The sequence below is a fragment of the Myotis nattereri genome (assembly GCF_964212035.1).
Source record: "Myotis nattereri genome assembly, chromosome: 16".
NCBI classification, from domain to species: domain Eukaryota; kingdom Metazoa; phylum Chordata; class Mammalia; order Chiroptera; family Vespertilionidae; genus Myotis; species Myotis nattereri.
In genome coordinates, this window is record NC_138091.1 from 23,973,761 (window position 1) to 24,000,723 (window position 26,963).

The 26,963-nt window shown below is 37.4% G+C and overlaps 1 protein-coding gene across 1 annotated transcript in view; it reads right to left on the reverse strand.

Annotated features, from left to right (window-relative positions):
- The window catches only part of TAOK1 (TAO kinase 1), a 111,787-nt gene that overhangs the window by 18,633 nt on the left and 66,191 nt on the right, over positions 1-26,963 (reverse strand). The window contains exons 11-17 of the mRNA XM_081109557.1: positions 25,810-25,891; positions 20,177-20,344; positions 16,810-17,013; positions 14,764-14,898; positions 9,573-9,809; positions 7,701-7,829; positions 5,522-5,725 (exon numbers count right to left, since the gene is read on the reverse strand). Of these exons, the coding sequence (XP_080965683.1) occupies positions 5,522-5,725; positions 7,701-7,829; positions 9,573-9,809; positions 14,764-14,898; positions 16,810-17,013; positions 20,177-20,344; positions 25,810-25,891 (1,159 nt within the window). The remainder of the gene's footprint in view (positions 1-5,521; positions 5,726-7,700; positions 7,830-9,572; positions 9,810-14,763; positions 14,899-16,809; positions 17,014-20,176; positions 20,345-25,809; positions 25,892-26,963) is intronic.

Genomic DNA, 26,963 nt, shown 5'->3' on the forward strand with positions numbered 1-26,963 from the left:
GAAGGAAAGTATCTCAACATAATAAGGCCCATATATGACAAACCCACAGCCAATATCACACTAATGATGAAAAGCTGAAGGCTTTTCCTAAAAAATAAGGAACAAGACAAGGATGCCCACTCTCACCACTCTTATTCAACATAGTTCTAGAAGTCCTAACAATCAGGCAAGAGAACGAAATAAAAGGCATCCAAATTGGGAAGGAAGAAGTAAAAGTGTCACTATTTGCAGATGACATGATTCTGTATATAGAAAATCCCAAAAACTCCACCAAAAAATTAATAGAAACAATAAAGTTGTAGGATACAAAATCAATGTACTAAAACCCACTGCTTTCTTATATACTAACAACGAAACTTCAGAAAAAGAAATGAAAAAAAAATTTCCTTTCGTAGTTGCAAGCAAAAGAATAAAGTACCTAGGAATAACTGTAACAAAGGATGTGAAAGACCTATATACTGAAACCTAAAAAGCATTATTAAAAGAGATTGAAAAAGACACAATGAAATGAACACAGATATTCTGTGTTCATAGACTGAAGAATCGACATAGTTAAAATGGTCATATTACCCAAAGCAATATACAAATTCAATGCTATTCCCATCAAAATCCCAGTGTTATTTTTTAAAGAAACAGAACAAAAAAAGTCATCAAATTTGTATGGAACCACAAAAGACCCCAAATAGCCAAAGCAATGAAAAAAAGAATGAAGCCAGAGGTATCACACTAACTGGCTTCAAATTATACCACAGAACTATGATAATCAAAACAGCATGGCACTGGCAGAAATGGAATAGAATTGAGAGCTCCAATATAAAACCACATGTATATGGGCAGAATTTTCAGCAAAGAAGCCAGAAATACACCATGGAGAAAAGAAAGCCTCTTCAATAAGTGGTTCTGGGAAACCTGGAAAGCCACATTCAGAAAAATGTAACTAGATTACAGTTTGTCTCATGAACAAAAATTAATCAAAATGGATCAAAGACCTAAATGTAAGATCTGAAACAATAAAATACACAGAAGAAAACATAGGTTTTAAAGTTGTGAACTTTGGTCGCAGAGAACATTTTATGAATTTGACCCCAAAAGCAAGACAAGTAAAGGCTAAAATAAATGAATGGGACTATATCAAACTAAAAAGCTTCTGCAGAGCAAAAGAAACCAATAACAAAATAAAAAGGCAACTGAATGAATAGGAGGTGATATTTGCAAACAACAGTTCTGACAAAGGTTTAATATCCAAAATATATAAAGAACTTATAAAAATCAACACTAATCAAATTAAAATATGGACAGAGGACCTGAACAGACACTTCTCCCAAATGGCCAACGGTTATATGAAAAGATGTTCAACTTCACTAGCTATTAGGGAAATGCAAATAAAAACTACAATGAGATACCGCCTCATACCTGTTAGAATGGCTATTATCCACAAAGATAGGTAATGAAAAAGTGCTGGAGAGGTGTAGAGAAAAGGAAACCCTCATTCACTGCTGCTGGGAATATAGACTGGTACAGCCACTATAAAAAACAGTCTGAGCCGAAACCGGTTTGGCTCAGTGGATAGAGCGTCGGCCTGCGGACTGAAAGGTCCCGGGTTCGATTCCGGTCAGGGGCATGTACCTGGGTTGCGGGCATATCCCCAGTGGGAGATGTGCAGGAGGCAGCTGATCGATGTTTCTCTCTCATCGATGTTTCTAACTCTCTGTCTCTCTCCCTTCCTCTCTGTAAAAAATCAATAAAATATATTTAAAAAAAAACATAAAAAAACAAACAAAAAAACAGTCTGGCAGTTCCTCAAAAAATTAAGAATAGAGTTACCATAAGACTCAGCAATTCCTTTCCTGGGTAATCTACCTGTAAAACTCAAAAACATATACCTGCAAAGATCTATGCACCCTATGTTCATTGCAGCACTATTCGTGTGGCCAAGACATGGAAACAACCAAAGTGTCCTTCAGTAGATGACTGGATAAAGAAGATGTGGCACATATATACAATGAATTCTACTCAGCCATAAGAAAAGACAAAATAGTGACATTTCCAACAACATGGACGGACCTTGAGAATATTATGCTAAGTGAAGTCAGTCAGAAAAAGCTAAGAACCACATGACCTCACTCATATATGGGATATAAAACTGAAACTAATGGACACAGACAACAGTGTGGTGCTTACCAGAGGGAAAGGGGTGGTGGGGTAGCGGGGGCTGGAGAGGGCTTAATACATGGTGACAGAAGATGGTTTGACTTTGGGTGATGGGCACACAGTGCAATACACGATTTCATATCACAGAAATATACACTTGAAACTATATGATCCTATTAATCAATGTTACCCCAATAAATTTAATTAAAATGTGCAAAAGTGAAAAAAATAAATAAATAATAAGAATAAGAGTACAACACACTCACACACACACACACACACACACACACACACACACACACAAACACAAAACGTAGAAGTCAAATCAAACTTGCCCCTTTTGCCTAAACCCTTTTTCCAGAGGACAACAGTTTGTTGCAAATGTTTCTCAACCTTCCCCAGCTCATCATAACATATCTATTACAGAAAAACATATAGTTTTTTAAAAAGTGAATAATAATATACAATATAGGCATGTAATATGCTTTCTTCATCTAATAATATAATGGACATATATACAAATCAGATCAGTACATGCAGATCTTTTTTTAAAAATTTTTAAGTAAGTACTGCTTTGCAATACCATAATCTTGCCGTTTTTTTGCTTTATAAACAAATTTTCAATAAATATCCATGTGTGATGCATCATATAATTACATTATTATTTCTTAAGGATAGATTTCTAGAAATGGATTTGATGGATAAAAGCATACGTGCATATTATATTTTACTTATTTATTTTTTGTTAATCCTAACCCAGGGATACTTTTTCCATTGTTTTTTTTGTAGAGAGTGAAAGGGAGGGTGGTGGTGGAGTGGGGTGGGGTGGTGGGGGGGGGGGGGTAGTGGGGGGGAGGCGAGATCAATGTGAGAAAGACACATTGATTGGTTGCCTTCCTGCATGTGCCCCAACCAGGACAGGGGATGGAACCTGCAACCCAGGGACGTGCCCTTGACTTGGAATTGAACCCGAGACTCTTCAGTGCATGAGCCAATGCTCTAACTACTGAGAACACTGGCCAGGGGTGCATATTACATTTTAAGCGCTGCTTCTGAATTATGTTTCAAAAGGGCAGTTTCAATTTATTCTCTTACCAATACTACCCATTTCTCCATGCCAGACTCAATGCCTTTGAATAATTATGTTATATTTGAAGCTTATTTTAAGTCACTCTTGGAAATAAATTTATCCATGCTCACAGGTACCTCTGATAATGAGATCTACTGTTTTCACTAGTATAAGAGTTTCAGGATTTGTCTAATTGTCTATAATAATAAAGCGTAGCCCTAGACGGTTTGGTTCAGTGGATAGAGGGTCAGCCTGTGGACTCAAGGGTCCCGGGTTTGATTCCAGTCCAGGGCACATGCCTGGGTTTGTGGGCTCGATCCCCAGTGGGGGGCGTGCAGGTGTCAGCCAATCAATGGTTCTCTCTGAATCACTGATGTTTCTATCTCCCTCTCTCCCTTCCTCTCTGATATCAATAAAAATATATTTAAACAAATATGCCAAAACCGGTTTGGCTCAGTGGATAGAGCGTCGGCCTGCGGACTGAAGGGTCCCAGGTTCGATTCCGGTCAAGGGCATGTACCTGGGTTGCGGGCACATCCCCAGTAGGAGATGTGCAGGAGGCAGCTGATCGATGTTTCTCTCTCATCGATGTTTCTAACTCTCTATCTCTCTCCCTTCCTCTCTGTAAGAAATCAATAAAATATATTAAAAAATAAAATAAAATAAACAAACAAAAATAAAAAATAAAAGCTTAATATACTAATTAGACCAGATGGTCTTCCAGACATCCTTCCTTCCTGCCAAAGCTGCAGCAGGCAGGGGCTGCGGTGGTGGCAGCCGGGGGGCCGGGGTCAAGGCACTTGCACGAATTTCGTGCATTGGGCCTCTAGTATGATTATAAATGTGTTAAATGACTTTTTGCCTCCCATGTGCTTAGAGATTGGCCATCATCATGAACAACACAATAACGATCTGGATCAGGAAGTTCATGACCAACAGACTACTTCAGTGGAAACAAATGATCACTGATGTTCTTTACACACTGGAAAGGCAACAGTACCTAAGACAGAAACTCGGGAAAAACTAGCCAAAATGTGTAAGCACACCAGATGTCATCTTTGTGTATAAGATTCAGAATCCATTTTGGTGGTGGCAAGACAACTGGCTTTGGCGTGATTTAGGATTCCTTGGATTACACAAAGAAAAGTGAATCCAAACATAGATGCTTACAAGACATGGCCTGCATGGGAAAAAGAAGACCTCAAGAAAACAGAAAAAGGAATGTAAGAATAGAATGAAGAAAGTCAGGGGAACTGCAAAGGCCAATGTTGGTGCTAGCAAAAAATGAGCTGGAGATTGGACAACAGGATTAAAGATTATTTAGTGACTTTATCTGTGGTTATTGTGCAGTTTTTTCATGAGAGGATTAATAAACTAAGAACTTTTATGTGAAAATAAATGTGTCAAATGGTAACATACACTTCATGGCATCCATTGCAGATCAAAGGCATAATAAATTATCCAATTAATTTTTTCATATTTAAAAGCTAATACTTCTTTTATTCATGGATTTAGTATTTATTAAATATAATGTTTACTGAATGCTTACTATGAGTCAGATACTAAGCATATAAAGACCCAAATAGAATCCATGACTTCATATAACTTCTTTTAAAAAAACCTTATTTATTGATTTTAGAGAGAAAGGAAAGGAAAGGGGACAGAGGGGGGAGAGAGAGAGAAAGAGAGAGAGAGAGACAGAGAGAGAGAGAGACAGAGAGAGAGAGAGACAGAGAGAGAGAGAGGGAGAGAGAAAAACATTGATTTGTTATTCCACTTATTTATACATTCATTGGTTGATGCTTGTATGTGCCTTGACCAGGGATTGAACCTGCAATCTTGGCATATTGGGATGACACTCTAACCAAATGACCTACCCAGCCAGGGCCTGTGAATTCATGTAATTTCCATTCTAGTGGGGAAGTGAGACTTCCTCCAAAAAAGTGCCTGTATGTGTGAGAGAGAGAATACAAAGAAAAACATTTAAGAAGGGAGAAGGATTTTGCAATCAAGGAAGGAATTTCTGAGGAGGAGACATGTGAAGAGAGGTATGAAAGAAGGGAGAAAGCAAGTCACATGGATATCAGGGGAAGAAGGACTTAGGCAGAAGGAAGTGTAAGTGCAAAGGCCTTGAGGCTGGGATGTGAGTGACACATAGGGTGTCCCAAAAAATGTATACATACTTTACAGCTGATGGCTCAATTAATATTTTTTACTTTTTAAATTCAACTCATTGGAATTAATAATCATTCAAAATGTGTATACATTTTTTTACCCTGATTTCACATCATTTAAACGTACCTCCCTGACAAGGTCCTGCTCTAAGTTATGACGTCCAAGTAACATTCTTCTCTTGAAGCGGCGGCACTCCAGCTCTAGGTATTGTCTCTGACGTCGAAGAAGATTAGCCTCTTCTTCTGCTTGGAAATGCTGTATATTCTCCTTTTGCTTTGAAAGCCACTCCTGTTTTTCTTTTTTTGGAGTGCTCTGGTTTTCATTTAGCTCCTAGCAACATAAAAAAACCACTGAGTTCAAAATACTTAAAAATTAACTACATGAATGTACCATTTGGTATCTGATATCCTATTCTATATAATAAAAACCTAATATGCTAAGTGTCTGACTGTTCAACTGTTTGACCAGTTGCTATGATGTGCACTGACCACCAGGGGGCAGACACTCCTACCGGTAGGTTAGCTTGCTGCTGGGGTCCGGCTAACCGGGACTGGATGAGATGGGCCAGACACACCCTGGAGCTCTCCTGTGGACCCTCCCTGACCCTGATAGTGCACCGGTGGGGTCCCTCGGCCTGGTCTGCGGGGATCAGGCCAAAACCAGCTCTCAGACATCCTCTGAGGGATCCTGGATTGTGAGAAGGCACAGGCCAGGCCAAGGGGCCCCACCGGTGCCCGAAATCATGCACCAGGCCTCTAGTATTTAAATAAAATATTTTACCTATGTCCTCTCTAATGAATAGGCAGGGCAATGACCTTAAGGAGGTAGGTAATATTTTCCTTTTTCTTGAGTTATCCATGAAGTAGGACAGGAAAGAGAAATGTACACCGGAAAGCATGCATACCCTTTTAACTTCGCACAGCTGAATTTATGATGGTTTCTAGCTTCAAAAGCACAAAATGACTGGTAAATGAAATAAAACACACCTTTCTTTAATCTTTTCTGTGGCAGAAGGCAATGATTTCAGGTAAAAATAGTATGTGAATTAAAATTAGGGCTAAAATACAGTTATGTTTCACTTCTTGATTTTAAACAGTCTAAATATTAAGTTTTTTTGAAAAATTATGGATAGACTCAATGTAAAAGAATTAAAAATTAAATAGAAAAATCAACAAAACCATGGAAGAACAGAGATCTTCCTCATGAATGGCATTTAATATTTAGCATTAATAACCACTGAACAATCAAAACCAATGTTTTACTACAGCATTTTAAGTAACATCTCATAAACTAATAAATGGAAAAAATGCATTTTATTGGGTAAGATGAGAGCATTGACAATATACTCAATGAGGCAAACCCTAAAATGCTAATTAACACTAGTATATTTTCAATCTAAAAGGCATCACCAAATGCCTTTTAGGTTAAAAATAAATATAAATTAGCCATCTTTCCTAGGTATAAAATGATTTTTCAGAGATTACTAACCTTATGGTCTTTCCCGTTATCAAGAAAGAGACCAATTCTTTGCAACTTTAGTTCATAAAATATTCAAACAACAAAAAAATAAAAACCACATAAATTGGTAGCTCTCAATGTAAGGGTATATGTGTATGCACACAATGGGACAAGTCAGTTACTTAATAAATGCATAGGAAAGCTATTATAAGTAAAATTATATTTTCAGCCAAAACCGGTTTGGCTCAGTGGATAGAGCGTTGGCCTGCGGACTGAAGGGTCCCAGGTTCGATTCCGGTCAAGGGCATGTATCTTGGTTGCGGGCACATCCCCAGTGGGGAGTGTGCAGGAGGCAGCTGGTCGATGTTTCTCTCTCATCGATGTTTCTGACTCTCTATCTCTCTCCTTTCCTCACTGTAAAAACTCAATAAAATATATTTAAAAAAAAAATTATATTTTCAGATGTTTCTTTTTGGATCTTAATCAACTGAGGATCTTAGTTCATTGATGAGTAATTGATTATAATCAATGTCTTCATTAGAACTGATATACATTTAGTGAACACAAGCAACAAAAGAAAACTTCATTTTGCATAGGGAATATAGTCAATAATATCGTTATAACTATTTATGGAGCCAGGTGAACACTAGACTTATTAAGGAGATCACTTCATAATTTATATGTCTAACCACTAGGCTATACACCTGAAACTAATATTGAATGTCAACTGTAATTAAAAAAAAAAAAATTTAAAAGAGAAATTTATCCTAATGCTTCTATGAGTTGATCAGATTGGATATAATTAACAATCAGATAACTGCCTTGACTATTTTTATAAAATAAGTACCTCCTTAAGCTGTTCTTTTCGAAGTTTGTATTCTCTCTTCTGGGACTCCAAAAAGCTATTCAGTTCTTTCTTCTGTTGGGCCTGAATATGTTGCTGGAATTTTTTCTCCTCATTGGCCATCACTTTAGCCTGTAAGAAATTTTAAAAAATGGATCAAATTAGTTAAATAGATTCAAAGCAGCAGTTTAATACATATCACCAATGATACCTTTGTTCCCCAAGAATATAAAATCAGTATAAACATTACCAAAATAAGAATTCCCAAATTATTATTATTACTCAGATCTTTTATTATATGAATTTTAGGAGAGTCAGAAAATAAAATTCATCTTTAAAATAATATGTATCATCTGTTTTACTTCTGATTATATATATTAGATACATATCTATTGTAGAAAATTTAGGAAATACAGAAAACACAAAGAAGAAAAATCTTATGTGATTTTAGCACCCAGAAATAACCAATATAAACATTTTGGTGGTATTCTTCCTAATTTTTTCATGCATATATTTATATATACATATATATTTTAAACAAATCTGTAATTATATTGCACATCTTATTTCATGAATTGTTTTTGCAAATATGCTAATTTCTACCTCTTCTCAAGTTATTAAAAACACTACCCAAAGCCTAACAGGATTCTAAATACCTGTACATTCTTTCACAAATTATTTCAAAATCAAGTATGTATTTACACCAGAAGTTATTTTGCCAACTTCTCTACTATTTTGAGAGAGTGGTTCTTCTTTTATTTTGGGGGGGGGGAGAGGGGGGGCGGTGAAAAGGGTAACAATGACAATGCCTCAATGTGGACTGGCCAGACATATTTAATGATTTTTGTGTGAATTTACTGAGAAGTTTTCATTTTCCTTGAAAAAATGTGACTCTCAAAATAAAATGAAACACGCCGAGACCGGTTTGGCTCAGCGGATAGAGCGTCGGCCTGCGGACTGAGGGGTCCCAGGTTCGATTCCGGTCAAGGGCATGCGCCTGGGTTGCGGGCACATCCCCAGTGGAGGGTGTGCAGGAGGCAGCTGATCGATGTTTCTCTCTCATCGATGTTTCTAACTCTCTATCTCTCTCCCTTCCTCTCTGTAAAAAATAAATAAAATATATTAAAAAAATAAATAAATAAAATGAAACAGATGGGACACTAAAAACAGAAGAAAAGATTTCTCATGACAAGACTGCTTAAAAATACACCATTATCATACTAAACAAATGGGCTAAATCTTAATCTCTCAATTTATAACCTTTAACATGTTGTGTATATTATAATAATCTTCAATTATTCTGACATAAAAATCCTGCTACAAATTTTTTAAATGTTTTCAAAAAATACAGAGAAGAGAATCAAGAATTATATTTTGAAACCTAAACCACCTATTGATGAGTTTCTCAAACTCCTCAATTACCAGGGAATCCAAAGGCCGAAAATAGTTGAATGACTTACTACTGTGACACTATAAAGCTATCAACATCAGGAGATGATCCCATGTCTATTGGTTTCCAGATTCAGTACTTGATATTGTACATGTTATATAAATATTTCTCCTTTTCCCCAATTGATTTGCTTGGTTCTGGGAACAGATACACTAACACCAAAATGCTACCTTGATTAATTCTGAGATGATCAAAAGCTAGAATAAGTAAATTAATAATACTGAGCCTTGGCCGGGTAGCTTAGTTGGTTAGAGCATTGCCCTGATGTGCAAAGGTTGTGGGTTCAAACCTCAGGGCACATACAAGAATCAACCAATGAATGCAGAAATAAGTGGAACAACAAACTGTTGTTTCTCTCTCTTCCTGTCTCTAAAAATCAATAAAAAAATTAAAAAGTTTAAAAAATGTAATACTGAATCAGTCACCTCTTTTTCCATAGCAGCCTGATGTTTCTTGATAAGTTTCTCCATTTCTGCGGCAAAATTGTTACGTTGAGTTTCAAGATCTTTATCTAATCTGAGGCGATGTTCATCCATCTCAGCCTTTAGCTTATTTTCTAGAGTCATCAGCTGCTTTTGATGTTGTCGCCTCATTCTCTTATAGCCAGACATTTGTTCTCTAAGTTCAGAGTCCTGCTCATGTTCTTGCATTTGCCTTGTAACCTAGAAGGAAAGAATAAAATAAAGCAAACATTTTCCTTTCAAATGCATTTTAGACCACTCTGCTATTAACTAAGTAGGCAACTAATGTAAGAGATCCCAGCTAGCAATTTCCAGCAGGTCTTTTAAACAGACAAGCTGGTTCTAAAATTTATATGGGAATGTAAAGGAATAGGCAAACAATCTTGAGGCGGGGGGCGGTAGTTGGAAGCATACACTTCAGTAATCAAAATAGTGTGGTTTTAAGGATAGGCCGAGTAGATCAAAGGAACAGAATAAAATATAGAAATAGACCCATACATATTCAGTCAATTGATTTCTGCCTAAAAGCCATGTTAATTCAAAAAGTGGGGTTTTTTAAAAAATATATTTTATTAATTTTTCACAGAGAGGAAGGGAGAGAGATAGAAAGTTAGGAACATCGATGAGAGAAAAACATCGATCAGCTGCCTCCCGCACATCTCCCACTGGGGATGTGCCCGCAACCTGGGTACATGTCCTTGACCGGAACCGAACCCGGGACCTTTCAGTCCGCAGGCCGACACTCTATCCACTGAGCCAAACCGGTTTCGGCAGGAAAGTGTTTTTTTAACAATCCTGCTAAAACAACTGGTTCTCTGCATAAAAATAAATAAATAAACCTTAACTCCTATGCCAATCTACATACAAAAATTAATTTGAAAAGAGTTATTTGACCTAAACATAAAACCCAGAGTCATATAGCAGAAGGAAACAGAATATCTTCACAAACTTGTGGTAGGCAAATATTTCTTGGTCAGTACACAAAATACACTGACTATAAAGAAAAAAAATGTATAAATTGGATTTTCAAATTGAGGTGAAATTCACATAAAATCAAATCAATCACTTTAAAGTGAATACCTCAGTAGTATTTACTACATTCATAATTTTAGGCAACCACCACCTGTACCTAGTTACAAAATATTTTTTATCACCTCAGACGAAATCCTTTATCTGTTATACAGTTGCTCCCGATTCTTCCCTTCAGGTAACCCCCAATTTGTTTTTTGTTTCTATGGATTTATCTATTCCGGGTATTTCATATAAATAGAATCATATAATATGTGACCTCTTGTGTCTGGGTTCTTTCCTTTAGCATATTTTCAAGGTTCATCCATGTTGTATAGTATGAATCAGTACTTTATTCCTTTTTATAGCTAAAAAATATTCTACTATATGCATATGCCATAATTTATCAATTCACCCATTGTGAATATCTGTGTTATTTCTACCTTTTGGCTATTGTGAATAATACTGCTATGAACGTTTGTGTACATGTACTTGTTTAAATACATGTTTTCAATTCTTTGGGGTATATTCCTTGGAGTAGAATTGCTGGGTCATGTGGCAATTCTATGTTAATCTTTTTGAGGAATACTCAACTGTGTCCACAGCAGCCAAACCATTTTACATCCTACCAGCAGTGTACAGGAGTTCCAATTTCTCCACATGTTCTCCGACACTTAGTTTCCTTTTTGTTGTTATTGCTGTTTTTAGTAGCCATTCTAGTGGTGTGAGGTGGTACCTCATTGTGGTTCTGATTTCTATTTCCCTAATGAATAATGATGTTGAGTATCTCTTTTCATGTGCTTGTTGACCATTTGTATATCTTTTCTGAATTAATGTCCATTCAAGTCCTTTTCCCATTTTTAAACTGGGTTGTTTAAACTGTATTTTAAAACTAAAAAAATTTATTTCTCATCAAGAAAACAGTAAGAAAAAGAATAGGTAAATCACAGATGGAGACAAAATATTTGCAAGATATATATGAGATATAATACTTGTATCCAGACTATATAAAGAACTCCTACAAATCAATATTAAAAAAATGGACACCTGAGAGCGTCGGCCTGCAGACCAAAGGGTCCGGGGTTCAATTCCAGTCAAGTATATGTACCTCGGTTGCAGGCTCCTCCCCGGCCTGGGCCCCAGGGCTTGTGCAGGAGGCAACCAATCAATGTGTTTCTCTTACATTGATATTTCTCTTTATCTTTCCCCCTCTCTTCTACTTTCTCTAAAATTCAATGGAAAAATATCTTCAAGTGAGGATTAAAAAAACAAAAGGGATGGATATCTGAATAAGAAATCAGGCAAAAGACTTGAAGAGACACCCCACTAAATTAACATACATGAATGGACAATAAGGGGTGATTATGGTGATATCTTTAGTCATAAGGAAATGTAAAACAAAAAGAACCCCCTATGAGATTCCATTTGCCACCCACCAGAATGGCTAAAATAAAAAAGACTAACAACGCCAAATTTGAATAGGATGTGAACCAACGGAAACTCTTATACATTGCTAATGGGCATATCAAATGGTACAACCATTCTGGAAAACTGTTCAACAGTTTCTTATAAAATTAAACATACATATACCCTATGAGTCTGTAATTCTATGCTTAGGTATTTACCAAAAAGAAATTAAAACATGATATTTACATAAAGATTTGTACAAAAATATTCACATATTTTTGTACAAATATGTAATAGCTCAAAATGGGATTCAAACCAAATGCTCATCAATAGAAGGAATGAATAAATAGAAAACTATTTATAGTGATAAAAAAGACTGAACACAGCCCTAACCAGTTTGACTCAGTGGACAGAGCATCGGCTTGTGGACTGAAGGGTCCTGGGTTCGATTCCGGTCAAGGGACATGCCCAAGTTGTGGGCTCGATCCCCATTGGGGGTTGTGCAGGAGGCTGCAATCAATGATTCTATTTCATCATTGATGTTTCTATCTCTCTTTCCCTCTCCCTTCCTTTCTGAAATAAATAAATTTTTTTAAAAAAGTGTTAGTTTTCTAAAAAAAAAGACTGAACACAACAACATAGATCAATCTCAAAAACATTAAGCTGAGCAAAATAAGCTCAACTCAAAAGAGTACATTCTGTATGATTCTATTTATAGAAAATCCAAAAACAATTAAACCTAACAATAGTGAAGAAAAAGAAAGTCATGAAAATGGGGAAGTGACTAAAAAGGGATATGAAGGGAACTTTTTGGGATGAAAAGAAATTTTATACATCCTGTTTTTTAAGGGGATGGTTGGCATAGGTATATACCATTATAAAAACTCTTCAAACTGACTAAGATCTGTGCATTTGATTGCATGGAAAAAATTCAAGGCAAAAGAAGTTAGACTGAATTATGGTGTATAGTAAATATATTGAATACTATAGCTATGCTTATCTTTGCAAATAAATCTACATACTCTGAATTTTTATATGAAATTACAGTATTAAGTTTAAGGAAATGGATCTTGAGTTTTCTAAATCCATAACTTAAGTGCTCTTAATTAATTTGAGGGAGCCAAATTTTGGGACAGAAGACTTGCTTGGGAAACATATAATATATACCAAGTTACAAAGATGTTTCCCCACAAACTGGCCCCTCTCTACGTATTTATTAAAATAGCTATGAAAAAAATTAAGCAACTTTGCCACTTGCTCTGTTCAAAGAGTTATTTAGATGTTACAGACTAGTAGGAATGACCTGAATTATGGTGGGAGATGGTGTTCTTGGCCCCACATGTCATACAGATTTATAGGTCACAGCATGGGGTTTATAAAATCTGCATATGTAGTTAACAAGTTGGATAACTCCCATATCTTTTTTTCTTTCTGTCATTTTCCCCAATAGCCTATCTATATATATAAAAGCCTAATATGCAAAGTGTCCCCTCGGGAGTTCTACTGACTGGGAGTTCGACCATTCACTATGATGTGTGCTGACCACCAGGGGCAGCGCGGAATGAAGGAAGGCCCAGACAGCGTCCGACAGCTGGGGAAGGGAGGCCCTGGCTGACAGCCGGCAGGCCACTAGGGACCTACCCATGCACGAATTTTGTGCACTGGGCCTTTAGTTTTTTCTATAATTTCTTTCTATGCCTAGAATCCTTTACTGTGTTTTGGTCCTACCTATTTGACTGATCAAGGTTATAAGTGCCCCATCAAAACAGGGTTCCTGTAATGAGCAAATAATCATTTTTATTGTTATTTAGGAAATCAGAAAAACTATATTTTGAGTGTGTCAAATTGGATCACCTGACATTTTCCAAACATTCCCCCTCATTTTTTTCGCCTCAGTATTTCCTTGTCAATTCTTATGTGGAAATAACATTTTCCCTCTTCCTCCAGCCTAAAACTAATTATTTAAGGCTCAATTTGTTTTATAAATACTTCCTTTATGCCCTGAATTAAAAGTAATCTGAATTGCCCAGCCGGCGTGGATCAGTGGTTGAACATTGACCTATAAATGAACCAGAAGGTCACGGTTTGATTCTGGGTCAGGGCACATGCCCAGGTTTCGGGCTCAATCCCTGGTGTGGGACATACAGGAGGAAGCCAATCAATAATTCTCTCTCACCACTGATGTTTCTATCTCTCTCTCCCTCACCTTTCCTCTCTGAAATCAACAAAAAAAATATTTTTTTAAAAAAGTCACCTGAATTCCTATTGAGTATCTTGTAGTACTCTTAAAATATTCTAACATATTAGTTATTTGTGTATATGTCTTTAAGATATTATTAGTTTATTTATTTTTAAGAAATATTTTTATTGATTTGAGAGAGGAAAGGAAAGGGAGAGAGAGATAGAAACATCAATGATGAGAGAGAATCATTGATGGCTGCCTCCTGCTAGTCCCCCGATGGGTATTGAGCCCACAACCTGGACATGTGCCCTATCTGGGAATTGAACCCTGATCTCCTGGTTCATAGGTTGATGCTCAAGCACTGAGCCATGCCAGTAGGGTAGAAGATATTATTAGTTTAATGTGTGTTTCATATATTCTTTCTCCTAACAGGCACTTAATTCTGAATGAATGTTTTGCAAAATAAACCTCAAATACAAAAATAAAATCATTATATTTGAGTATAGATGACAAGGTCCAACATGGAAAATATACTTCAAATTCAGGTGAAGCACATACCAGTGATGCTGTCCGTATAGTAGCAAAGTGTTCTCGATTACGATAGTGTGATTTATGACGAGATACTTGGGGTGGAGATTGTGGATCTGATGCTCTTGTTCTAGGATCTCCCTCTTCTCTATAATTTTCTTCCTCCTAAATAAAAAAAGAGACAACACTATTTGAGGTGAACAGAGTTCATCTGAACTTTTAAGATAATTAGCTTAAAATGACAACCTGATCAACAAACCTCAGACAATTTTAAAAACAAACGAAAATTAGGAATGCTGATATTTTATTTTCAACATAATTAGAATCAGGAGACATCATTTCTTCAGTGTATGAAATAGCACAGAGATTCAGGATAAGAAAATGTATAAGGCTAGATTTATATCCTACTCATATGTGAAATTGCAAAGCTTTAATATGACTTGAAAATGATGATGAAACATGCAGCCAATATTTTAAACAGCAGCAATGAAATTAATTTCTTGAAGGCTCATGGGTTTTAGAAGCAATAATATAGCTTAAAAATATCTTTATAATGCGTCTGCCATTTGTCCAAGTAATAAAAAAATAGTTGTAAATTGATCTTTCCTTATATATTACCTTAGTTCATTAACTAAAGAGAAGTCAATTAAGTAGAAACCAACTAATTATGGGACTAATTTTTTATATTGCTGATTCTATTGTAAGAATATAAAAATTAAACAGGATTTTGCTCTAACACTTCCACTTATCTAATCATTCTTAGTAACTTCTTTGTATGTGATAAAATATATGTAATATAATATTTGCCATTTTAACCATCTTTAAGTATATAAGTCAGTGGCATTAATTACATTCTCAATGTTGTGCAACCATTGTCACTATTTCCAAATGGAAACTCTGTATCCATTAACAAAAACTTTCCTCTACTCAGCCCCTGATACCCTTTAATCTACTTTCTAACTCTAGAAATTTGCCTATTCTAGATATTTCATATAAATGGAATTACACAATATTTGTCTTTTTGCATTTGGTTTGTATCACTTAGCATGTTTTCAAGGTTCACTCCATGTAGCAATCAGAATTTCATTCCATTTTATAGCTGAATAATATTCCATTAGATGTATATACCACGTTTTGTTTTTTCATTCATTGATGGACACTTATGTTGGTTCCACCTTTTAGTTAATGGTGTTTACTAACATTTTAGGTAATACCACAAGCTGTTAAGTTAAAAAGGAAGCATTCCTAATAATTGCTAAAAGGAGCTACCCGACCTCAAATATTTTTAAGAAAATTAAAAATTTTGTGCTTGAAAGTGCAAAAAATGTAGCATACAACCCTATTTCTTATATACAGAATTAATACTTTTCTGTAACTACACTCAGTTTTTTTAAAAAAGGTATCTTTATTGTTGAAAGTAGTACAGATGTCCACCTGTTTACCCCCATTTACCCCCTCCTCCCCACGCCTGTCCCCTCCCCAGGCCTTCACTGCACTATTGTCTGTGTCCATGGATTATGCATAAACTATACTCAATTTTATTTTAAACATGTAAACAGGGATAATGCAAAAGTTGTGTTTTTTTAAATCCTCACCTGAGGATAGTACTTTCACTGATTCAAGAAAGAGAGGAAAGGAGAAGGAGAGAAAGAGAGAAACTTCCATTGGTTGCCTCAGGTATGTGCCTTGACAGGGAATTATGTCCATGACCCTTTGGTGCATGGGATGATGGTCTAACACTGGCCAGGGCCCGAAGTTACTTTTGATCATCTTAAAAGCAACCATTATCACTAATTTCATGTGTATACTTACTATTTTAAAAAACTTCATTTCCCATCTTAGTACTTCAAATAATACATTATATATCTTATTTCTGTATTTCTTCTAAAATTTTAAAAAACATTATTTTTATATTCTCAAAACATTAGTTTTCCAAATGCAGACATTACATTGGGAATTAACAAGCCTATTGTTCCAAATTTCTGAAACATTAGAAAAAAATTCCTCTTACACTATTCAGATAACGAAAATTATTTACCAAAGTTGAAATTTTTCACTAAAAACCCAAATACTCACAGGTTTTAAGTGGATGACAGAACTATTAGACATCACTGTATGATCTCCCTCCATCATGTCTAGCTCACTCTTGTCATCCGAGGCATCTGGAAGACTGTTAACACTACTGCTTTGGCTACTGGCACTAATGGACATACTGGGAATAGACTGATTACTTCCAACACTATTCACTGTTCCTGTCCGTCCAACACCATGATCTTGTTCCTAAGGGAAAAGAGCATTACGTTCAAATATTGGTATTTCTTTTGAATTCTTGAATACAAGTACCTTGCACATTGCTTGGCATATAGTCTTCAGAAAGTCACAGGTCTATCATGAGAAATCCCCTTTAATTGTCAAACCAGTAAGTTTACCAACTGTTCCTTGACAGTAAAAAAAACCCAACCGTGGGTAAAAGTCAGCTAATCAGTTTTGGGTTATTTCTAAAGTGTAGTATTTTCTCTAAACTGATATTTTTAAAATCCATTTCTACCACACAATTCATGGGCTATATATAGAGATTATGCTCATTTCTCAATGATTCCCATGATTAAAACAAGCCCCAACTTTTTTTTTTTAATCTTATAAAGAACCCACCCCCCACCCCCACCCTTTTAAATATTTTTATTGATTACAGAGAGGAAGTGAGGAGAGACAGAAACATCAATGATGAGAGAGAATCACTGACAGGCTGCCTCCTGCACACCCCCCCCAATCAAGCCCACAAGCTGGGCATGTGCCCTTGACCGGAATCGAACCTGTGACCCTTCAGTCTGCAGGCCGAGGCTCTATCCTCTGAGCCAAACTGGCTACGGCTAAACAACCCCTTTTAATTATTTTTTATTGAAGCCTTTTATAAGTATACTAGAGGCCCGATGCATGAAATTCATGCAAGGGGCTCGGCCCTCACAGCCACAGCAGCTTGCCTCAGCCCTCACAGCCCTGGCTTTGTCCAAAAGGTCATTCGGCTGTCCAGTCTAACTAGCATATTACACTTTTATTATTATAGATTTTCCTTTCTTCCTCAGTATATAATCTCTAGCCCATCCTCTACCACCATATAATTAACATTAATTCTTATCCATTTTTGTGCAAATTGAAAATGACATATTACTTATGTATTTAATCATAATCATAAGATTGTTTTTCTGAAGTAACCAGGCAAGCAATGATATCTAGGCACCAACATTATAGCAGTCTTACCATATCAAAATTCTGTAAGACATGCAGAATTTTTTAAAGATATGCAGAATTTAATTAATATAGACCAGTAGTTCCCAATCTTTTTTTGACCATGCCCCACCTGTGACATATAATTCTTATTATGTAAAATTGAACTCCTATTCACATGGAGGAAGTCTAAAAGGCCATTAATGTGGTCTAAACAAGCTTCCAAAGAACATGACACCCATGAAAGAGAAAAATAAAAGAATGAAAGGACAATTGAAGTTCTGAGGAAGAAATCACTAAGAAATTGTTTAAAAAATAATAATATATGAAGTGATATGAAAAAATAGCAAAGTTTCAAAACATATGAGAGCTGTAATGCATAAATACATCACTATGTATTTATATACTGTATATGAGGCCCCTAGAACCATAAGAAATGCAAAAAATTCACTGTTCATAACCCATTCTTGAATTGCCCCCCTTAAAAATCAAATTGCCCCCATGTGGGGCCTGTGCTCCACGTTGGGAACCACTGATAAAGACCCATGGTGTATATATCTCTCATTATATATAGATATATATATACCTTGCCCTGGCCGGCTTGGCTCAGTGGATAGAGCGTCGGCCTGCGGACTGAAGGGTCCCAGGTTCAATTCCAGCCAAGGGCACATGCCTGGGTTGTGGGCTCAATCTCCAGTGGGGTAAGTGCAGGAGGCAGCCGATCAATGATTCTCTCTCATCACTGATGTTTCTTTTCTTTTCTATTTTTTTAATAATATATTTTTATTGATTTTTTTTTTTTTACAGAGGAAGGGAGAGGGATAGAGAGTCAGAAACATCGATGAGAGAGAAACATCGATCAGCTGCCTCCTGCACACCTCCTAATGGGGATGTGCCCGCAACCAAAGTACAGGCCCTTGACCGGAATCGAACCTGGGACCTTTCAGTCCACAGGCTGACGCTCTATCCCCTGAGCCAAACCAGTTTGGGCATCATCACTGACGTTTCTATCTCTCTCTCCTCCCTTCCTCTCTGAAACCAATAAGGAAATATATTTTATAGATATATACCTCATACATATATGAACTTATATATCCCTAGCCTATCAAAGATGCTACATTAAAATTATAGATTTAACTACATTAGAATTTTATTAATTTCACAACTCTGCTAAAATACTCATATATTTAAAATAGCCCCAAACAATGTTCTAATGACTATTATAAGAATTAATAAAATAAAATAAAAACAAAAAACTGTAAGTTAAGAAAGTATTGTATTTTATAGTTCATTAACTATGCAGCCCTATTAAAAAGAAAAGTAATTAACTACTGCTCCTGGTTTCAGAATGCAAAGTGATCTCCTTCACTGGAAAGTAATACAAAAAAAAAAAAAAAAAAAATCAAAGCTTTGGAATTCTAACAGAAATACAGAAGAAAACTGAAAATATTTAGAGTGAAAAAGATAAGGTGAATTAACCATTCTGAGCCTTGCTTTACTCATCTGTAAAATTAGTATTTTAGAACTGTGTAGATGGAATAAAATTGTATAGAAAACTGAAAAGAATCAAGTGTCTATAGGGACAAAGTAGAACACTTGGTAACTTTCTGAGTGAGTATTGGCAACTTCCAGAGTTATTATTTCAAATATTTCCAAAAGCGTGCCCATGAAATTGGAGAATAGTAAAAAAAAGGTTCAGTGCTCAAGAACTTTGAGAGGGACTACATTAAATAAAGTTGAACAGGTTTCTTTAATAAAGGACTTGCAGGGCTTTACTATGCCAATGTACATTAAGAAGGGGTTGGGTTTGCCCTGACCGGTTTGACTCAGTGGATAGAGCGTCGGCCGGCGGACTGAAGGGTCCCAGGTTCGATTCTGGTCAAGGGCACATCCCCAGTTGGGGGTGTGTGCAGGAGGCAACTGATCGATGTTTCTCTCTCATCGATGTTTCTAATTCTCCATCCCTCTCCCTTCCTCTCTGTAAAAAATCAATAAAATATATTTAAAAAAAAGAAAGAAGGGGTTGGGTTTAAATAATGCAAAATCTTTTTCCCACCTGGGATCCTTACAGGAAAAAGATAAGGATCCTTATAGGACCTCAGGTAAGAAAACACAATCTAGGAACCACCGATCTAAAAGATTTGTGACAAGACAGATTTATATAAGGAAAGAAGCCAATGAAGAGAGCTCAATATTTCAGTAATTTCTAAGTTATTACCTCTTCTTCTTCCTGTGCTTCTACTGCTGGTCCATTATGTGCCTCCTGGAAAAGGAGTTTCTTCATTTTTCTATATTGCAGATTGTCCAGCTCTCTTACTGCATCCTTTGTCCTTTGAATGAGATCTATTAACACTGTTTCAGGGCGCTCCCGAAGAACAAACATGTGCTGGATAAGAGAAAGTAAAAGTTAAAACCTATGCTGTATATATTTTTTAATTAGTACAAATGTACCCCTCCTAGAATTACTATCCTAAATAATTATGATAGATATTGTATATAATCTATTGCTATCTAATTCTATTATACTTCTGACTTCTTTCATTTACAAAGTTGTCATTTACACATATATACTCTGTGCCTACATAACCACCCCTGCAAATTTTATAAAAACTTTGAACATGATACTTCTGTTGGCCAACTGAAAACGCTGAGTTAAAATAGTCAAAAAGTCTAATTAAACTCTAAGAATTAAGTTCAATTATTAAATTAGAGCCCTAAATAAAGGCTAAATAAAGGTTTACATATTCTAGAACTGCTGATTTCACAGATAAGGCATGTTAGTTCTTAGTTAGGTTTCAACAGGAATGTATTTATTGATGGTGGTTTTATGTCACATGAAACCTTGATATTATTGGCTCCTTTATATGTTCCATAAGCAACACTTCATAAAACACTAGCAGCTGATTAAAAGCCAATATATGAGTGATTTTTCATTTCTTTTTTAAAATGTTTTTATTAATTTCAGAGAGAGGAAGGGAGAGGGAGGGAGAGAAAGAAACATCAATGATGAGAGAGAATCATTGATCAACTGCCTCCTGCACATTCCCTACTGGGGATTGAGCCCCAAATCAGGGCATGGGCCCTCACCGGAATTGAACTGTGAGTTCCTGGCTCATGGGTCACCCCTCAGACACTGAGCCATGCTTGTTGGGCATTATTAGTGATTTTTACCATTAACATTTAATAAAGCTTAACCTTATCAAATACAGAAAAATAAAAAGAACAACTCCACCATTAGAAGTACCATTGTTACATTTTGGCATATTTCTTTTCTTCCATTTTTTCAATTACAGTTGATATTCAACATTATATTAGTTTCAAGTGTACAGCATTGGGGTTAGGTATTTTAAAAACTTATGAAGTGATCCTCCCAATAAGTCTAGTACCCACCTGGCATCATACATAGTTACTACAATATTACCGATTACGTCCTCTATACTGTATTATATCCCAGTGATGGTGTATTTCTTTTCAGAAATTTTCTATGTGTAAATTTTGTTTTGTGAATAGTTAGCATATAGATTGCAGAAAGATTCCTTCTACCCTGAGTTCATGAAATGCCCTTGAATTCTTATAACACTTTTACTTCTTTGTTAGTTTAAATTTATTTCTTCATTATGCAGAGTTGTTAACTACATATTTTATTCTACTTTTTGTCATAAGTATTATGTTATTTCAACTTATAAACATGTCTACAGAACATTTCATCAAACATTTATGCCAAAATTATTTAAGCATTATCCTAATTCTGGATGGCTATTTCCAATTTTTATTTCTGAGATAAATAGCTTCATACATTAGAAAAACTTTTTTCTATTTTTTCTTTTCTTTATGATGGACTGTGACAGAAATGTAATTAGGCCAAAGAAAAAGAAGCACTTGATAGATACTTTCCAATAAGGCTGTGCCAATACACTCAGAATTCAATAAAGGTAAACGAATACTACTTATAGGCTTGGGATCTATTCTCCAAATACCAAATACCTGACCCTGGTGGGTTAGGTTTTTGTCAAAAGAGTTTATGCTTAAGGCAAGTGTAAGAAGGCAGTAACATTCTTCCTTTTTCCTGAGCCTTAGTTTCTTGGTATGTACCACTATCTACAATATTAAGTATTCTTCTATTATTATTATTACTACTAGAAGTCCAGTGCATGAAATTCTTGCACTGGTAGGGTCCCTAGAGGCTGCTGGCTGGGGTCTCCCTCCCTTCCCCTGGCCGGCTTGCCCCCTGGTCGAACTCCTGGGAGAACTCAGGTAGAGGGGACAATTTGCATACTACACTTTTATTATATAAGATTATTATTACTAGAGGCTTAATGCATGAAATTAGTGCAGGGGTGGGGTCCCTAGCCCTGGCCAGTGATTGAAGCGCGAGCGTCTGACATGGAAGGGCAGGTCCCAGCTGACATCTGGGCCCTGGGCAGCATCTGAGTCCCTGGGCCCCTGCTCGCTCCCCTCCGCCTGAATCACTGCACCTGAGCCCCCACATGGAGATGTAGTGAGCACGGCCAGAAGCCGCGAGCCGGGGTGCAGCGTGGACCTCTGGGCCACCCAGTGGCACCACATGGAAACTGGGTGGGTAGCATGCTCTCTCCAGACTGGCTCCTGCATGAACCCATGGGGAGCCCGACCAGCCCCTGTGGTCCCAGTGGCTGTTGCCCAGCTCACCCGGAAGAGGCCATGTGGGTGAGGGGCGGGCTCTTCGCGGGCACCCGGCACAAGGGCTTCCCTGGCATGCGAACCCTGGCATCCTGGGAGAGGGTAGTAGGGGGAGTGAGTGAGTTTGGCAGATACCCCACATTCTCACTACACCTCCGTCCCTGTCACCCCTGCTCCCAGGTAGCCAGCAAGAGGTCACAGCATGTCACCAATACCCGCCATGTTACATGCCGACCCCTGGTGGTCAGTGCACATCATAGCGAGTGGTCGAGCTCCTTGTCTCCCGGTCAAGCGACCACCCGAGGGGACAATTTGCATATTAGGCTTTTACTATATAGGACTAGGGGCCCGGTGCACGAAATTCGTGCACTGGGGGGGGGGGGGAGTGTCCCTCAGCCCAGCCTGCCCCCTCTCACATACTGGGAGCCCTCAGAAGTTGACCCCCATCACCCTCCGATCGCCTGATCGGCCCCTTGCCCAGGCCTGACGCCTCCACCAGAGGTGTCAGGCTTGGACAGGGGACCCCCATCTCCCCCCAATCACTGGCTCTGGCCCCCGCCCAGGCCTGAGGCCTCTGGCCCAGGAATCATGCCTGGGCAGGGGACCCCCATCTCCCTCTGATCGCTTGCTACACCCCCCGCCCAAGCCTGACGCCTCTGACCCAGGCTTCAGGCCTGGGCAAGGGGACCATCATATCCCCCCAATCCCCGGCTCCACCCCCCACCCAGGCCTGATGCCTCGGCCAGAGGAGTTGACCCTCATCACCCTCCGATCACCAATCACCGGATCGGCCCCTTGACCAGGCCTGAGGCCTCCGGCAGAGGTGTCAGGCCTGGGCAGGGGACCCCCAGCTCCCCGCGGTTGCAGGCTCCGCCCCTGCCCAGGCCTAACGCCTCTGGCCTAGGCGTCCGGCCCAGGCAGCGGGGACCTGCAGTGGCAGCGGGGGGCGCCGCAATCGTGGGCTTCGCTTTAGGCCCAGGCAAGGGACCCCTAGCTCCTGGGACTGCCAGCTTCGACCGTGCCCAGCTCCCATCGCTGGCTCCACCCCTACTTCCTGCTATCACTGGCCAGGGCAGCAAAGGTGCCTGATTCTCCAATCATGGCTGGGGGGCAGGGCAAAGGCGGCCCCAGGGCCGCCTTTGCCCTGCCCCCCAGCTCTTAGCTCCCCCCTGGGTTTCAGATCACTGTCAGTGGCAGGGGGCTTCTTCCTGCTTTCCCTTTCGCCTCCCTGCATTGTGCCTACATATGCAAATTAGCCGCCATCTTGTTGGCAGTTAACTGCCAATCTTAGTTGGCAGTTAATTTGCATATAGCCCTGATTAGCCAATGAAAACGGTATCGCCGTACGCCAATTACGATTTTTCTCTTTTATTAGTGTAGATTATTAGTATTACTTAATCTTTACCTGAGGACATGTGTATTGATTTTAGAGAGAGAGGAAGGGAGAGGGAAACATTAATCAGTTGCCTCCCATACACACCCTGACTGGGAATCAAAACTGCAACCTCAGCATGTGCCCCAACTAGGAATTGAACCTGCAACCCTTCCGGTGCATGGGGCAATGAATACTCCAACTAACTGAGGCGCTGGGGCCAATATTTAGTCTTATTAAAAAATATATATTTTTAAGTTTAATAATTTTCTAGATACAGATCTTGCTTATTTTTCACTAACATAATTCCTAGGTATACTGAACATTTTGTTGCTGCAATGAGTACCTATTTATTCAGGCTTTCATTACTGAAACTTTACTGCTCTTCAACATACTATGGTTGCAAACAATACTACTGAATATATATTTGAAGATTTTCTTTGTATCTTTAACTGCTGTTCACTGAAAATAAGCTGAACCTCTTTGAAACTCTAAAACATTCATGTAATAAAAGTCTACTTATATCTTGTAGTGAAAATCAACAAGATTCCTTAGGGTCACAAAGAGAGACACAAATACTATTTATTAATAATGTCTTAACTGGATGTCTTAGGAAGTATATTAATTTCAACAATACTACTACTGTTATTAAGAAGATGGTAAGCCTACAAATGAAATAATTTTTTGAGAATATAAAGAATACCAATAATGTGTTTAAATTAAGCAACAAATCTATTGAAAACTGAATAGAATTTACATAATTTAAAAAATATTTTCAGCCATGGCTGGTCTGGCTCAGGGGATAGAGCGCCAGCTTGCAGACTCAAGGGTCCCGGGTTCGATTCCGGTCAAGGGCATGTACCTTGGTTGCAGGTACCTTCCCCAATAGGGGGTATGCAGGAGGCAGCTGATCGATGTTTCTCTCTCATCGATGTTTCTAACTCTCTATCCCTCTCCCTTCCTCTCTGTAAAAAATCAATAAAATATTTTAAAAAAATATTTTCATTAAGTTAGAAAAAGATATTTCCAGAAAGGAAACAAAAATGATGAACATTTTTAAGTTTCTCTTGAAATCTCTCTTCTCTTACAATATTTACATAAATATATCACACCATTTTCTTTCATATTATTTTAATATAGGACCGATCAATATATAAAGTATTATAGATATAATAAAATTATATTAAAATTAAACTGTTTTGCCAACTAAAATATAACATTATTCCATATAAACTAAAATTTATAATTATAACTCATGAATATATTCTTGCATATATAAAAATGTAGCCATTTGTTACTATTTTGAATATTTGACTATATATTGTATTCAGCAACAGTAAAACCAGTTAATCAATTTTGGAAAGAAAAAAAAAAACAAATGAAAAACTTAGCATCTGAGGAAACTTACAAACAATATTCTAGTAAAAATGGTAGAGCCTTCTTTTTTTAAAAACATTTATTTCTTTATTATTTTTTAATCCAAGGATATTTTTCCATTGTTTGTAGAGAGAGTGGAAATGAGGGGGAAAGACAGAGAAAAATATCGATGTGAGAGAAACACACTGATTGGTTGCCTCCTGCAGGCGCCCCGACCATGGCCCAGGCTGGGGAGGAGCCTGCAACCACATGCCCTGTACGGGAATCAAACCTGGGACCCTTTGGTCAGTAGGCTGGTGTTCTATCCACTGAGCCAAACTGAGCCAAACTGGCTAGGGCTGGTAGAGCATTCTTAATACTGATTCAGAATCAAAGAAGAATAAAGCACATTTTAAAAAGTAATTTCTTAGGGATAAAAAACCGATTTAAGAGTATAAACTGACCTTTAAAAGTTCCTCTGATGTAGGGCGATCTTGAGGGATTTTCTGGAGGCAAGAATCTACAAAGTTGCGAAAATAATCAGACCTATTGTAAAGGAAAGTATCAAGTGAACATATTGCTATTTTTAAAAAGAGATCCACAAATCAAGGTATGTGCCTATTGGTGGGAGGGGGGGGATGGAAAAAATTATAAAAGCAAGCAGACACGATACACTATGTATTTCATATAAATCTATGAAAACCATCTAAAGCAGCGGTTCTCAACCTGTGGGTCGCGACCCCTTTGAGGGTCGAACGACCCTTTCACAGGGGTCGCCTAAGACCATCGGAAAACACATATATAATTACATATTGTTTTTGTGATTAATCACTATGCTTTAATTATGGTCAATTTGTAACAATGAAAATACATCCTGCATATCAGATATTTACATTACGGTTCATAGCAGTAGCAAAATTACAGTTATGAAGTAGCAACGAAAATAATTTTATGGTTGGGGGTCACCACAACATGAGGAACTGTATTAAAGGGTCGCGGCATTAGGAAGGTTGAGAACCACTGATCTAAAGCAACCAGTGAACCTTTACCATTTTTCAAAGATAAATTTGCAGATTATTTAAAAATCTTGCTCTCACATAATAACACAACTCGTTCTAAATTAGGGCAAAATTAGGGAAGTCAATTTTTTTCTTCTTTGCATTCAAATCTAAAATGGCATTCTTCTCAATTTGTTTTCTCTCTTCTCTAAGCCATCTCTTCCTTGTTTGCTTCTTGGATTATCTCCTATATAGCATGTTTCAGAACATCACTCTTAGCTTTGGAGGGAGCATTTTGTATACCTATTTGATATCCCTGAACAAATGGATAGAATTTCCATTAAACCCAGAAAACCAATTATGTTATTTTTAAAAACATTAGAAGTCTGCAACATATTATTATAACGTGTTATGAGAAGAGTTCAGTGAGCAAGGCAGTAAGTAATAATTTATCGTTTGTCTTCAAATATCAAATAACGTTTTATGTTCCTTGTGCAAGAATTTTTTTGAATCCCCAAAGAATCTGTCTGTGTTCAATATATTTATTATTTATATGTACCATAATACTAAACTGTGCCAAAAGATTTCTCCTATATGTCTCTAATTTATGTGCTTTAATT